Genomic DNA, 17,034 nt, shown 5'->3' with positions numbered 1-17,034 from the left:
ACTGAGTGAAGGACTGGGAGCCCGCGTGATATGCTATGGTATGTCTGCACCTCCCTCTTAGGAGAGGCGTTGTGTGTGTTACTGGGCTGTGGTGGTTCACATGAGTTCTCATCGTGATTGTTGGATTTATGACATCAGCGTTTCAACTTCATTTGGAAGACCAGTGTCCGTACCCATTCCTTCTTCCTCTTATGTATACTGTTCAGATAGCTTTGGTGAGAAAAATATTTTACCTCCAGACTCTTCTTACTAACCTCCATTTCTGTGTTTATGTCCTGCACATAATCCAGGCAGTTTTCCTCCTGTACCCTTCTCCAGTGTTATGTCCCTCATGATGACCCATACTTAGATCTATCTAATTCTTTTTGAAGAAAATCACCTAGAATAAAGTTAATTTAGTAAAAATCAAACATTTTATTTACTTATTTATATTTGTTGAGGAAGATTAGCCCTGAGCTAACTACTGACAATCCTCCTCTTTTTGCTGAGGAAGGCTGGCCCTGAACTAACATCGTGCCCATCTTCCTCTACTTTATACATGGGACGCCTGCCACAGCATGGCTTTTGTCAAGTGGTGCCATGTCCGCACCTGGGATCTGAACTGGCGAACCCCGGGCCACCGAGAAGCGGAACGTGTGAACTTAACCCCTGTGCCACCGGGCCGGCCCCAAAATCAAACATTTTAGAATATGAGAGTAAACAAGTATAAAGGAGATGGTTTACTTATTTACTTATTTTATGCAACATTAATTTTTTTAACTTACTTTCATAAGTTGGCAAACTGTTTATGCCATCCCCTGACTATTAGAGGGTTAGTGCCATCTTTGAGGATTACATAAATGCTTTGTTCCATATGTGTGCCATTAAATTAGCACTTTCTGGTCATTGGTTTATATATGTTTAATGTTCAAATTTAGTTTTAATTTAATGGAAGATTATACTTCATGCATCTTGAATACAAACCCCAACTGGAGAGTACACTAATAGAGTTATTCTTCTTTTATCTTCCTCAGTGAAGAAGGTAGTCAGATGTACAAATTTTCCAAATAAGAGTATATTTTGTTTTGAATTTTATTTTAGATACTTTTTTTTCAAAGATGGACACCTGAGCTAACAAATGTTGCCAATCTTCTTTTTTTTTCTTTCTGCTTTTTCTCCCCAGATCCCCCCAATATACATAGTTGTGTGTTTTAGTTGTGGGTCCTTCTAGTTGTGGCGTGTGGGATGCCACCTCAGCGTGGCCTGATGAGTGGTGCCATGTCTGCACCCAGGATCAGAACGGGCGAAACCATGGGCCGCCGAAGTGGAGAGCCCGAGCTTAACCACTCGGCCATGGGGACGGCCCCTATTTTACATAATTTAATGGAAATCTTTCAAGTGCATCACTTAATACTGTGTATGTTTCTTTTTACCTAAAGGACTAATAATTCTGTAAATGTTAATTATCGTTGTCTTATAATGCGATCCTCCTTTGACCATAGGGTGGGTAAGACTGACTGCCCCTTGTCTTAATGACCCCCACCAGTTTTTCTGCTGCTATAAGCTGTCCATTCTGCTGTCAACCAGCCTTCAATGGGCTGCCTCACTGCCACTACCCTTTTAATGACTTGTCTATCTAGTAAGAACTGATGATTATCTGGGTATAATTGCTACAAACCTCATTAAGTCATTTACCTTGGTTTTGTTCAAAATCTGAAATCTGTAAGCCTGGGTCCAGTGCTTTCTGGGAAAGAAAAGTACTCAGGGTTTTCAGTTCTGAATCACTGTTTGCTAGACAGACACTTCGCCAGTCTTCGAAGAGAAGCAGAACTCACAGGAAAGATCAAGGAGTATGACTTAGGACACTAGGCTGCTTGTCCTTGTTCAGGCATTACCTAGCATCTTGACCTTGCCTAGATTCCGCTGTATGTTCTGGGCATCCATCTACTCATCTGTAAATGAGAAGAGAAAATAAATAATCTCTGGAAGTTTTTCTTCTCTAGAGTTACTGATTCTTAATTTTTAGTAAAACCTTTTTAGTTGCTGTCATATTCTTCATGTTATCCAGTATGTGCATCCGTTATCATTCATTCATTAAAGTAATGAACAAACATGTAGCCTTATTATGAAATGTAAACAATCTGTGGTATGCTATGACAGTTTTATTCAGAGTGAGACAAAGAGTGTGAAGTACATTTTTTTCCATTTCCAAGCTGCACATCCACACAGCTCATTACCGTTGTGTGAGTAATTTCAGAGTGCCTACTAAAACTTTGAATAGCCATCACTGACTAGTAATCTGTCAAGGTATAATACAGGATAATATGTTTTTACACAACAGTGGTGAGACTCTCATTAGTTATTACCACCTATAATTGCTTGCTATTAAAACATTTTAAAACTTAAAAATTATATGCAACAAAATAATGATTTCAAATAGCTCTAGGAAGTCTAGACACAGAAGTTGCTGCATTAGAGTTAGTGATATATGAGGTCATTTCTTATTGCTTTTGTCTTTTTTTTTTTTAAGATTTTATTTTTCCCTTTTTCTCCCCAAAGCCCCCCAGTACATAGTTGTGTATTCTTCGTTGTGGGTCCTTCTAGTTGTGGCATGTGGGACGCTGCCTCAGCGTGGTTTGATGAGCAGTGCCATGTCTGCGCCCAGGATTCCAACCAACGAAACACTGGGCCGCCTGCAGCGGAGCGTGCAAACTTAACCACTCGGCCACAGGGCCAGCCCCACTTTTGTCTTTTTAATAGATGCATATTATTCAAAGTAAAATAGAAGAAAAGTTTCTGCCAACACTTAAGCATCACACTAAGTCACCTCTGCTGCCTTAAAGATAAGCATGTAATTTATTAAACAGATTTCTTTAGTAATATCTGATATGTCGATATATTTATATGCCCAGGGAAGAAGAATTTTTAGTCTAGCTTTAGTCCCCAAAAGTGTTACAAGTTCAAGTTTTATGCATATTTCTATGTCTTGTAGTATAACTGACTTTTTTTTCTTTTTCTTTGGTGAGGAAGATTGGCCTTGAGCTAACATCTGTTGCCAATCTTCATATTTTGGCTTGAGAAAGATTGTCATGGAGCTAACACCTATGCCAGTCTTCCTCTATTTTGTATGTGGGTTGCTGCCACAGCATGGCTTGATGAGTGGTGTATAGGTCCATGCCCAGGATCCAAACCTGCAAACCCTGGGCTGCCAAAGCAGAGTGCACAAACTTAACCACTATACCACTGGGCCAGCCCCAAGACTTTTAAATCTCATAACCAAAATTTGCCATTTCACATTTAATCTAAACTTTAATTCCAAAAGATTTCAAGCAGACTTGTTTTTGATGAGAAATACATTCCTTCTTTTCTCAGGTATATTTTTCTTTTTATTTTTCTTTACTTTAATACAAATAGAGGGTAAGGCTAAGGTCCAAATTTAAAAATTATGAATTAAAATGGTTATTTAAGCGATGAGATTTTGAACTTAATGGAAAGGAGAGTAGCTGTAAAAAAAACGAGATCTAAGCAGAAGAGAGTCCATGGGTCAGATTCCAGATCTGCCTTTAGGAAATCAAGAGTGGAATAAATTAAAGTCACGACTTGAATGAGAAAAGGAAGTTTTTTGGCAGGAGAGTGGAGAAGAGAGGACTAACTAGAGTGGCTTTTGTGTTTCTGAATTTGGACCTTGAAGATTTCTGAAGTTGATAGACCCTCTGGTGTTAGGCATCCCATTTCAAAGGAAGCATTGGGTTTGTGGAGCAGAGAGTCATGATTGCAGAGCTGGTGCAAGAGAAAGAACTGCAGAGGGAACAAGGCAAGCAGTGTGATCATTGGCCAGGGTTATCTCCGCTTGGACAGCATGCCCGTGGCCCAGAAAATAGCCAGGTAGAGTGGAGATGCACGTGTGACCAGCTCTGCAGCGGACGGTTGTACTGTTTTTCATGGCTTGGGAAATGTATAATGAATCTTCTTATTTCAACACTATCATTTAGTCTTCATCATTTCAGCAACTGGACTTTTTCAAAGGCTTTTAAAAACTACTTCATGGAGGGGCTGGCCCGTGGCCGAGTGGTTAAGTTCGCACACTCCGCTGCAGGCGGCCCAGTGTTTCGTTGGTTTGGATCCTGGGCGCGGACATGGCACTGCTCATCAGACCACGCTGAGGCAGCGTCCCACATGCCACAACTAGAGGGACCCACAACGAAGAATATACAACTATGTACGGGGGGCTTTGGGGAGAAAAAGGAAAAAATAAAAAAATCTTTAAAAAAAAAAGCTACTTCATGGAAATAGGTATTACAGATTTATTTTCATGAATCACATCTTTTGGACTGGGAGAGCAATGATTAGACCAAGAATCTATAATAACAGTTGCTGCTAGGAGAGAGAGCAAAGCCATACCTTGATAGTGGTTCCTAGTGACTGTGATGGAACACTCTTTGTTTTCTGCCGAGCGTGGGGAGGTGGGCATTGGGTGGAGGAGGGAGGGAGGAAAAACGAAAAGTTTACGAATTTTTTTCTGGTTTCTGTTTCCTAAGATTACATTCAGAAACTAGTCACATAGCTGTGCGGTCATCGTGTGGAATTATTTTCATGTGCCTCCTTTTGAGGATATGAAATCACCAAACAAAAGAGCCTGTGCCCAAATTTGAACACATTTCAGAAGTATGCCTCCAAATAATATAGATTATTCACTTTTTCTTCTCCCCTTTCATTTATACTTTATAACTTGTATTTCTAAGGGAAAATTTAGTGTTTATGCTTTTGGTGGGCTTGAACCATCTCACAATTTTTCCGTTGTTTCAGCTGTGGTTCTCTGTCCGTGATAATCACCCAGTGGTTATTCACTAAGTATTTGTTTTTTCCTGTACTTAACTTTTGGATATACTTAAATTTTCAATCTGTTATTAGACGATTTTTTTAAATCGTGAAGTGATTGAAAAGGGGTGGTTTAGTTCCCTAGGCAAAGTTAATAATATAAGTTTATGACTGGGTCTTAGTTCTCGCTTACAACATCCCTGAGAAGGATCCAGTTGACCTAAGGATCTGTTGCTCTCAGAACCATCTTCAACGACCTAAGCTTTCCTGCTTTTTACAGCTTGATGCTGGCATCACTCAGGTGCAACTCCACCAAGGGAGTTGAGAGACATTCTCCGCCAGCTTTTTAGACATTCTTGTGAAAGCACTTACTCACAATGTGTCTTTGTTGTCTCTATACTCCTGGAACAATACTCAGGGAGTATTTTGGTCAGGCTAGGAAGTGGTAGCACCTCTGTAATTTCCTTGCTCATTAAGGGTGACCAGTCATGGCACTACTTGTTGTAAACAGGAGAGTTCTTGGAAAATGACTTGGGAGTCATCTTCGGTGAGACGAGTGCAACATTCAGCTGCCTGATGTGTTCTGTTATTGAGCAGAATAATTTAATCTCTGGGCTTTCATCACCTTTGAGCAAAAGTAAACTGGCAGTGTGTTTTCATTTCCTAATCAGGCCATCTCTCCCTTCCCCTGTCTTTTTTCTACTTGACTGAGTCACGGATTAATTTGTTTCTGGTATTGCTTGTTCCTCGCCCTTTGTGAGTGGCCGCAACTATGGAAAAGCACCCTTTGTTCCACAGAGTTCCCACTGGCCAGGTCACATTTCAGCTCCTCATTAAAACATGTATTATTCTACTCTGGAGCACATTGTTTGGCCAGCCATGAATTTACAGTGAAATGTAACAGTAAATTGTGCGCTGTGGTCAAAAATGCCAAATGATACACACAGCAGCATGGAGGTTCCCAGCATAGGGTAGAATTAGGGAGTTTAGGACCAGTGCCGGAGTTGTTGGCCGTATTTTCACAGTGGCCAGTTTTGTTAGAGTCGAACTTGGAGAGAGCTTGAAATCACTTATCTCAGATGTTTGTGCTCACAGCCACAAAGCCTCAGAGAAACACAGAACTGATCTTGTAATAAGCTCCAGCTGAGTTTACAAGCCTCTGAGCCTCTCTGAAAGCCTGTTTAGTTTAATGAGGGTTTTCAGATTTCAAAGCTCACACACCTTCACATAAAAACAGATGATTATGACCAAATTAGGGAATGTTGTTCCATGAGTGTTTTCCCCCAATATGTTCTCTTCTCAGTTGTCAGGCCTTGTTCCTTCACACTTTGCACCTTCCAGACATCATTTTTAAATAGAAGTTTTGAAAGTCTTATTGTATATAGTTTCTATTCAAGCAGAATGTTATATTACAGAAAAGATTTTTTTCTCTTAACAGGAAAAGACGAATATGCATATATTTTTTTCTTGCCGTTAAAAAAAGGTCCAGTCTGAAAAATAAACTGAACCCTCAGCTTCTGCTGCCATGACAACTGTCCTGAGAGGCTAGGTGTCCGTATTCACCCTGTGCCCTGCTTCACAGGTCTCTACCACCTGTTTGTAAATGGTTTGTTAAGGAGGAGAGAAAAGCCATGTCTATGACTGAGTAAGGAGGAATGTGGAAGAGAGGACATATATTGGGCAGATAACCTTCATGAACATTTACAACACTCTTTGCTTTTATTTATTTATTTTTTTGGTGAGGAAGATTGGCCCTGAGCTAATATCTGTACCAATCTTCCTCTATTTTTTTGTATGTGGGATGCCACCTCAGCATGGTTTGATGAGCTGTGTATATGGGTCCACGCCCAGGATCCAAACCTGTGAAGCCCAGGCCGCTGAAGCAGAGTGTGTGAACCGGGCAGCTGGGCCAGCCCCTTCGTTTTTAAAATTTAGTTTTTTAAAATAATAGCTTTAATATATGTGGCATAGATTGATATTATTCTACCTATTCTTATTTTTCAGAGTGTTTTCTGGGTCCCTCTTAGAAAGAAATATAATTAGGATGTGAGGCCTTCAAGCCTTACTTGAACAGCAGTCATTTATTACATTATACCCGTGGTTTTACCAACAGGCACAGCACAGAAGGTGATGTTCACATGTCAGCAATACAGGACCGTAGAGAAATGGCATATAGAGATGTCCCTGAAGAAAGCAAGAGACCTGTGGATAAGGCCAGGTTGTGCCGAAGTTGTGATGAGCTGGCAGAATCCTTGCCTCTTAAGCCCGTCTTCAATATCCCCACCTGGTCCTTCCACCACATGAGCACGTTGTAAGGCATAGTTAGAAGACACTATACACTTTAGCTGTTCTTGGGGGAAACAATTGCTATTTCATCTCTTCCTCTCCAGCTATTATTTTCTCTGCACCCCAGCCCAAGCACGGGATCCCCTGAATTTTCTCTCTCTTTTTGACTCAGAATCAGCTACCCGTGGCTTCGGAAAGGATCTGGTAAGAGGATCTGTGCATTAATGGATTATATTTTGAAGAAAATTTGTATGCTAATCAGGGACAATCTTTTCACAGTTAAAAAAGTTTAACTCAGTGTAACTCAAACGGGGGTTTGAGAGTTATAAGATAATTATTAAATTTTGTATTTTTATTTCATTACTAATCTTAAGTGTACTCTTATCAATTATGGACATTTCTTTTCCTTTAACTTACTTTTCTTGCAAATGCTATTTAGGTAGAACTAAGTAGTCAAAAGGTTGGTAGAAAAGATTAGTGTTCTGTATTTAAGAAGCGCATGAGCCTTTGGCTTCCACTCACAAGGAGTATCTAGTAGGGAACGTGCTTGCCTGCTCCAAACAAATAGAAAACAATATAAAATGTATAAAATGCCTGTTTTAGATACTGGCTAATAGGCAGCACAGGATCCCTGAGAAAAAGGACACAAACAAGGTAAGTACCACAATCTTCTGAGCTTTTGCCTGGAGGCAGGATCCAGGGTTGGGGGTAGGGAGAGAGAACCCAAGCAGAGCTTAGTGGTCTGGCTACGTGGAGGAGACAGATAGGAGAGCTCAAGAAGACGGAGTCAGTAGGTTTTTTAGGGGAGGAATACTGGAAAGATGGAATCTGTACAAAGAACGAGCTCCAGAAATCTGCGTAGATGTCCACTTGAGTATTGGACTGAATACAAATCTGTGTATGCGTAGGGTGAAAACATGTAAGACAGAAGAGAGGCCAACTGTTGCAAAGCTGTGAAGCTCTGTGAGCACTTTCCAGAGCTCACAAAAGGCTGAGAGACAGTTGAGTTTCTACCAGCCCAGTAGAAGAGATTTTAGTGAACACTGAGGCATTCCCTAGAGATGTTCAAAGAGTCATGCATTAGTCGTAGTGCTAAACTATGCCTAGAGCAAATACAACTATAGAGCTGCCCAACAAAACTTAAAAATCAGCCTTGAGAGATGGGTGAAATAAATTTTAATATGTTTTGTTTTACCCAATATGTACAAAATATATAACACGTGTGATGGTTAGTTTTATGTCAACTTGGCTGGGCCATGGTGCCCAAATTTTTGCTCAAATATTATTCTAGATATATCTGTGAGGGTATTTTTAGATGAGATTAACATTTAAATTGGTGGACTTTGAATAAAGCAGATTGCTGTCCATAATATGGGCCTCATCTAATCACTTTAAGACCTGAATAGAGTAAGAGACTAATCTCCAAGCGAAGAGGAATTCTGCCAGCAGATGGCCTTCAAACTTGTGCTGCATTATAAGCTCTGCTCTGGATCTCCAGCCCACTGGCCAGTCCTGAGGATTTTGGACTTCCCAACCCCACAATCACGTTAGCCAATTCCTTAAAATAAATCTTTCTGTTTCTCTCAGTATATACACGCGCACACACACACACACACACACACGCCCTATTGCTTTTATCTTTCTAGAGAACCCTCATAAAACTTATGTGATCAATTAAAAAAAAAAAGCCTTGAAAGATAAAACTGATATGTAAGTACCTTAATGTTTTGCCAAAATAAATATCAACATTCTTTAAAGGAAGACAGCAAAGTCCAACTGCTCACATTAATTCATAATGCCTGGCATCTAATTTAAAAAGTACACATGTGAGAAAGGAGGAAAATATGACCCATAACCACGATTAAAAGAGTTAATGGAAACAGACCAGAAATGGTAGAGGTGATAGACTTAGCAGAAAAGAGCTTCCAAGGATTTAAATGAAAATATGAAGTGAAGGACTTGTATACTGAGAACCAAAAAAACTGCTGAAAGAAATTAAGGCAAACACAAATAAGTGGAAAACATTCCATGTTTATGCATTGGAAGAATTAATATTGTTAAAATGTCCAGTCTAACCAAAGCAATCTACAGATTCTGTTCAATTCCTATCAATATCCCAATGGCATTTTTTACAGAAATAGAAAAAACAATCCTAAAATTCATATGGAACCACAAAAGACCCCAAATAGCCCAAGCAATTTTGAGCAAGATGAGTAAAGCTGGAGGCATGACACTTTTTTTGCAGGAAAAGGTTGGCCCTGAGCTAACATCTGTTGCCAATCTTCCTCTTTTTTTTTTCTCCTCCCCAGTGCCCCAGGGCACGGCTGTATATCCTAGTTGTAAGTCCTTTCAGTTCTCCTATGTGAGCTGTCCCCATAGGATGGCAGCTGATAGATAGGTGGTATTGGTCTGCGACCGGGAAATGAACCCAGGCCGCCACAGCACTGAACTTTAACCACTAGGCCATCAGGGCTGGCTTGACACTTTTTTTTTTAAATGTTTTATTTGAGTTCATAATACTTTGCATCATTGTGAAACTTCAGTTGTACATTATTTCTTGTCTGTCGCCACTTGGGTGCTGCCCTTCACCCCCTGTGCCCACCCCCACCCCCCTTCCCCTGGTAACCACTGAACTGTTTTCTTTGTCCATGTGTTTGTTCATATTCCACATATGAGTGAAATGATCTCATGTTTGTCTTTCTCAGCCTGGCTTATGTCGCTAAGCATAATTCCCTCCAGGTCTTTCCATGTTGTTGCAAGTGGGATGAATTTGTCTTTTTTTCTGGCTGAATACTATTCCATAGTATATATATATACTACATCTTCTTTATCCAATCATCAGTGGATGGCACTTGGATTGTTTCCATGTCTTGGCTGTTGTGAATGGTGCTGCAATGAACATAGGGGTACATATGTTACTTTGGATTGTTGATTTCAAGTTGTTTGGGTAGATACCCAGTAGTAGGATGGCTGGGTCGTATGGTAGTTCTATTTTTAGTTTTTTGAGGAATCTCCATACTGTTTTCCATAGTGGCTGCACCAGTTTGCATTCCCACCAGCAGTGTATAAGAGTTTCCTTCTCTCCACACCCTTTCCAAAATTTGTTATTTTTAGTCTTAGTGATTATAGCCATTTTAACAGGCATAAGGTGGTATCTTAGTGTAGTTTTGATTTGCATTTCCCTTGTGATTAGTGATGTTGAACATCTTTTCATGTGTTTATTGGCCATCTGTATATCTTCTTTGGAAAAATGTCTGTTCATATCCTCTGTCCATTTTTTGGTCAGGCTGTTTGTTTTTTTATTGTTCAGTTGTGTGAGTTCGTTATATGTTATGGAGATTAACCCCTTATCGGATATATGATTTTCAAAAATTTTCTCCCAATTGGTGGATTGTCTTTTGGTTTTGATCCTAGTTTATTTTGCTTTTATTGAAGCTGTTTAGTCTGATGAACTCCCACTTGTTTATTTTTTCTTTTGTTTCCCTTATCTGAGAAGACATGGTATTCAAAAAGATCCTTTTAAATTCAATGTCAAAGAGTGTACTACCTGTATTATCTGCCAGGAGTTTCATGGTTTCAGGACTAATCTTCAAGTCTTTGATCCATTTTGAGTTTATTTTTGCGTATGGAGTGGGGTAATGGTCTTCTTTCCTTCTTTTGCACGTGGCTGTCCAGATTTCCCAACATCATTTATTGAAGAGACTGTCTTTTTTCCATTGTATGTTCTTGGCACTTTTGTTGAAGATTAGCTGTCTGTATATGTGCAGTTTTATTTCCGGGCTTTCAGTTTTGTTCCATTGATCTGTGTGCCTGTTTTTGTACCAGTACTATGCTGTTTTGATCACTATGGCTTTGTAGTACATTTTGAAGTCAGGGATTGTGATGCTTCCAGCTTTGTTATTTTTTTCTCAGTTTTGCTTTAGCAACTTGGGGTCTTTGGTTGCCCCATATGAATTTTAGGATTCTTTGCTCTGTTTCCCTGCAGAATTTCATTGGGATTCTGATTGGGATTGCATTGAATCTGTAGATTGCTTTGGGTAGTATGGACATTTTAACTCTGTTTATACTTCTAATCCATGTGCATGGAATCTCTTTCCATCTCTTTATGTCATAATCTGTTTCTTTCAATAACATCTTTTAGTTTTCATTGTGTGAGTCCTTTGCCTCCTTAGTTAAATTTGTTCCTAGGTACTTTAAATGGAATTGTATTCTTGAGTTCTCTTTAAAGTTCATTATTAGAGTAGAGAAATGCAACTGATATTTGTAAGTTGATTTGTGCCCCACAACTTTACTGTAGTTGTTAATTATTTCTAGTAGTTTTCCAATGGATTCTTTAAAGTTTTCTATATATAAGATCATGTCGCCTGCAAACAGTGAGAGTTTCACTTCTTCAATGCCTATTTGGATTCCTTTCTCTTGCCTAATTGCTGTGGCCAAAACCTCCAGTACTATGTTGAATAAGAGTAGTGATAGTGGGCAACTTTGTCTTGTTCCTGTTCTCAGAGGGATGGCGTTCAGTTTTTCCCCATTGAGTGTGATATTGGCTGTAGGTTTGTCATATATGGCCTTTATTATGTTGAGGTAATTTCCTTCTATCCCCATTTTCTTAGGAGTTTCTTTTTCTTAATCATAAATGGATTTTGGATCTTGTCAAATGCTTTCTCTGCATCCATTGAGTTGATGATAGCTTGACACTTTTTGACTTCAAAATATATTACACCAATCAAACAGTACAGAACTGGCATGAACATAGGTATATAGACCAATGACCAGACTGATCAAGCAAAAAAGAGAGAAGACACAGATTACATATATAAGAAATTAATAAAGAGACATCATTACAGGTCCTATAGACATTAAAAGGGTGATAAGGGAATAATATGAAAAAAGTTTATGCACATAAATTTGACAGCTCAAATAAAATGAATAGGTCCCTTGAAAGATCCAAATTGCCAAGGCTCACTTAAAAGGAAGTTGAAATCTAAGTAATGCTATATCTGTTAAGGAAACTGAATATGTAGTTTTAAATCTTCCAAAAAAAAAAAAAAATCCAGTCTCAGATGGCTTTGCTAGAGAATTGTACCAGACATTTAAAGAAGAAATTATACCAATTCTATAGAAATCTTCCAGAATATGAAAAAAAAAATTGAACCTCAATCTATATTTTTTACTTCATTCAAAAATTATCTCAGAGTGAATCATAAACCCAAATGTAAATCCAAGCAATAAAATTTGTGAAATAAGACATAAGAGAAAAAAATCTGTGTTGCCTTAGGTTTTACAGAAACTTATTAGACATTAAACTAAAAGCATAACCCGTAAAGAAATATTTGATGAATTGGACTTTATGAAAATGAAGAACTTCGTAAAACAATGTTTAGAGAATGAAAAGACAAACCACACACTAGAAGAAAATATCTGTGAAACACGTATCTGATAAACAACTTTTGTCTAGAATAAGTAAAAAACTATGAGAACTCAACAATAAGAAAACCAACAACTCAAGTTAAAAACTGGGCAAAGGAAAAGAAGATATATGGATGGCCAATAGGCACATGAAAAGATGTTATCATCACTGATCATCAGGGAAATGCAAATCAAAACTACACTAAGATATCACCTTACACCCATTAGAATGGCAAAAATAACTAAAACAAAAAGTAACAAATGTTAGAGAGGTTGTGGAGAAAAAGGAAGCCTCGTACACTGCTGGTGGGAATGCAAACTGGTGCAGCCACTATGGAAAACAGTATGGAGATTCCTCAAAAAGTTAAAAATAGAAATACCATATGACCCAGCCATCCCACTACTGGGTATCTATCCAAAGAGCTTGAGTCAGCAATTCCAAAAGTCCCATGCAACCCCAATGTTCATTGCAGCATGATTTACAATAGCCAAGATGTGGAAGCAACCTAAGTGCCCATCAACTGATGACTGTATAAAGAAGATATGGTGTATATATACAATGGAATACTACTCAGCCATAAAAAAGGATAAAATCGTCCCATTCACAACAACATGGATGGACCTTGAGGGAATTATAAGTGACATAAGCCTGATAGAGAAGGACAATCTCTGTATGACTCCACTCATATGAGGAATTTAAACATGTGGACAAAGAGAACTGATTAGTGGCTACCAGGGGAAAGGTGGGGTGGGGTGGGCACAAAGGCCCACAATAGTTGAAACCTGGAACAAAGGGCAAAGGGGTGCACCTACAACATGACTGACAGACAATAATGTACAACTGAAATTTCACAAGGTTGTAAACTATCATAAACTCGATAAAAATTAACTTTAAAAAAAATTTAATAGAAACTTCAATTTCCCGTTTGAAAAATACAGGTATCCCAGCAACCTATTTCATCTTATTTTACTCACTCCTGTTTAAGGTAAACTTTTTTTGCAATTTAAATCTGATGATAAGCTAATAAAGTACATTTGTTACTTAAATGAAAAAAATACTGGGCAAAGGAGTTGATTAGACGTGTCTGTGTGTGTGTGTGGCAAATAAGCACATGAAAAGATGCTCAACATCATTAGTCATTAGGGAAATGCAAATTAAACCCACGAGATATCATTATACACCTATTCGAATGTCTAAAATAAAAACAGCTGCCATTACCAGGTGCTGTCAAGGTTGCAGAGCATTTGGAACCCTCATACATTGCTGGTGGGAATGCAAAATGGGTATACCACTTTGAAAACAGTTGGGCAGTTTCTTACAGAGCTATCTAGATACTTTCATACACCCCAGAGAAATAAAAACTTGTGTTCTCACAAAGCCTCTAAGTGAACACTTATAGAAGCTTTATTTGTAATAGTTGAAACCTGGAACTAATTCAAATGCTCCTCCATTAAGGAGTGGATACATACCCTGTGGTATATTCATGCACTACAATGGTACGCTCCTCAGCAATGAAAAGAAATAGGTTAATGATACGTGTGACAGCATGGGAAAATCTCAAATTCATGATGCCAAGTGAAAAAGGCCAGATTCAAAATTATGAATTGTATGATTCCATTTGTACGACATTCTTGAAAAAACAAATTATAGGGACAGAAAACAGATCAGTGGTGCCAGGGGCTGAGGGTCAGGGGAAAAGTTGACTACAAATGGGCATGGGGAAATTTTTTGCATGATAGAACTGGTCTATATCTTGGCTGTGGTGTGTATACTCTATATATGGCATGTGGTTATAGTATTCATTTTTCAAAGCTTGCAGAACTACACACTAAAACAGTGCATTTTATTGTATGGTAATTATACCTTAATCAGTCATTTACAATAGCATGAAAATATTAAATGCTTAGAGTTAAATTTAGCAAATGTGCCTAAGACCTATACACTGAAAACTACAAAACACTTTTGAGAGAAATTTAAAAGAAACTTATAAATAGGACAATATACCTTTTTCATAACAAAATAGAAGTCTCCACATTGGTAAAATACTACAGGTCTCCCCAAACTGATCTGCCTTTTAATGCAATATCATTGAAAATCATGGCAGATTTTTTTGGTAGAAATTGACAAAATGATTTTAAAATGTATGTGGAAATTCAGGAGACCTATAATATCCAAAGCAATCTTGCAAAGGAAAAAGATGGAGGGCTTATACTCCCTGAATTCAAGGCTTAGCATAAAGCTCCAATAATAAATATAATGTGGTATTGGCATAAGGGTAGACATGCAGATCACACATACCCTTATCATGTGACCCAGAAATTCTGTTCCTAGGTACTTATAAAAAATGAAAAACTTATGCCCACTGAGACACTTGTACATAAATGTTCATAGCATTTTTATTTGTAATAGTTACAAACCGGATAAAAACCAAATGTCCATCTGTGGGTGAATGGATAAACAATTATCCTAGATCCATATAACGAAATACTAATATCAATACAAAGAGGTGAGTCTCAAATGCAGTGTGTATAAATGAGTCACAAAAGCATTATAGTGAGCAGAAGAAGCCAGCCAGAAAAGAGTACATAGTACATACTGTGTAATTTCATTTGTGTGAAATTCTATAGCAAGTGAACTAATCTATAGTGACAGAAAGAGGATCTGTGCCTCGGGTCAAGATTGTGGGTGGCCTTGACTACAAGGGACTACAATAACATTTGGGAGGGTTTATGAAAATGTTTCATGGCTTGATTGTGATTTTGGTTCCATGGGTGTTGACGATCCTTTTTCCACTGTGTTACAAATACGAATTTATAAAAGACGTAACAATCCTTAATAATTATGTGAAAAGGCCATGTACAATAAAAGAGCCCTTTTCACACAGCAAATTAGCCCAGGTTGTTTGCTTGTTTTAAAACAAACAAAAATACCTAATGCTAGAACAAACGGACCTTCTCTTACTCTGCTCCTGAGATTGTGGATTGACACTTCTGTAATCAGTTTGAAACTTGCTTTAAGATCCTTAAAGATGTTCCAACCCTTTTATCAAATAATTCTACGTTTAAAACGGAATTCACCGTTAGGGCTATGGTTTGAATTTAGGGCCTTCTCTGGCATTAGAAGGAAGAGAGGAAATGCAGGGAATGATAGTAATTGTTAATATTATAATAGTAATTGTTACTATTATGATTTTTCTAGGTTTGTGCATTAGTAAATATTTTTCATTTAGCTTTCATTATATGCCTGCTATTGGGAGATAGTCCTTGAGTGATGAGCTCTCAGATTTATCCCTGTAAAGAAAGTATTAACTAGGTATACTTAAAACCGATTGACTTCTAGCTATTGGACTTGTTTGTTTAACCTAGATTGCATGAAAACAAAGTATGGTATAAGGGGCAGCAACCCCGGGGAGAGCTGGGTCATCTCCTCTGGTGCTTTCCTGAGTAAAAGGATCACTTCTGCCCATATACAGAACATGTCTAGATTTATCGAATCATCTCCTCTTTTTGAATATGTCAAAATGACTGACTTTTTTTTGTTTTGCAAAGAAATTACAACAGTATGTGTAATGGAATTATAATAAACTGACCTTATTTTTATGCTGTTGGATTGCTGCAGGCTGTGTGAAAATATTTACTTCTTCCCATCTATTCTATTTCTTAATCACCTTAACTGCCAGGAATTTCTCTGAATCTTATCTCATGCTCTCCTGTTTTCTTGCTCCCTAATTAGAAGATGATTTGGTGTTATTGCCCTTAGAATATGTTATTTCTTTCTTCCGCTCTTGGAGTCATGTTGATATCAATTTTACCATTCATTTTTATTTTTAATGTTTTAGATACCTTGAGCTTTTCTAGTTAGCTTGTATTTGTGCCCTGACATTTATTTATTTGGTTTTTATTTTAAATTTAGGAGGATTTTGACATTTAATCTATTGTGATGTTTATTTTTTGCAGTTCCCCGAATGTGGTTTCTATGGAATGTATGATAAGATCCTGCTTTTTCGCCACGACCCTACCTCTGAAAACATCCTTCAGCTGGTGAAAACGGCTAGTGATATCCAGGAAGGTGATCTTATTGAAGTTGTCTTGTCAGGTAGTATACATTTTTCTCTATCCATAGATTAATCAGTTGTATTTGAAGAATTCTTGGGCATTAGTTTTTAAGGCAGCACAGAAAACATCCATCAAACTCGGCCCCTAAAAGAGATTTTAGGGCTCTGTCTACATGAACTTTCAAAATTACTTTGGAAAAAGCAAAAGATTTCCTTTCAAGTGGCTCTTTCCACGCCCAGTACTATCCCCATCACTTCTGGAAACTTCACACTCTCCCCAGCCCCCCAACAATGCACGCATATACCTTCATTCATTACCTTGAGTCATTGGGATGGCAGCAAAAGCAAACAAAACTCACCAACGGTGAAACTAAGACAGATGTCAGGGCCCCAGATGTGCAATATGTTTGAAAGCCAAGAAATAACAGCAGGGCTGCTCTAGTTGAGTCAAAAGTCCAGGAGCTATAAGCCAAGACCAAGTCAGAAAGTA

General features: G+C 38.2%; 1 protein-coding gene across 7 annotated transcripts in view; it reads left to right on the top strand.

Moving 5' to 3' along the window:
* PRKD1 (protein kinase D1) overlaps positions 1 to 17,034 on the top strand; it is a 289,465-nt gene that overhangs the window by 143,040 nt on the left and 129,391 nt on the right. For all 7 annotated transcript variants that reach the window (XM_070504191.1, XM_070504187.1, XM_044765419.2 and 4 more), the window contains one exon: positions 16,447 to 16,585. In XM_070504191.1, the coding sequence (XP_070360292.1) occupies positions 16,471 to 16,585 (115 nt within the window). In that variant the 5' untranslated portion in view covers positions 16,447 to 16,470. The remainder of the gene's footprint in view (positions 1 to 16,446; positions 16,586 to 17,034) is intronic.

Source organism: Equus asinus, chromosome 2 (assembly GCF_041296235.1).
Source record: "Equus asinus isolate D_3611 breed Donkey chromosome 2, EquAss-T2T_v2, whole genome shotgun sequence".
NCBI classification, from domain to species: Eukaryota; Metazoa; Chordata; class Mammalia; order Perissodactyla; family Equidae; genus Equus; species Equus asinus.
This window is presented reverse-complemented; position numbering and strand designations above follow the sequence as displayed.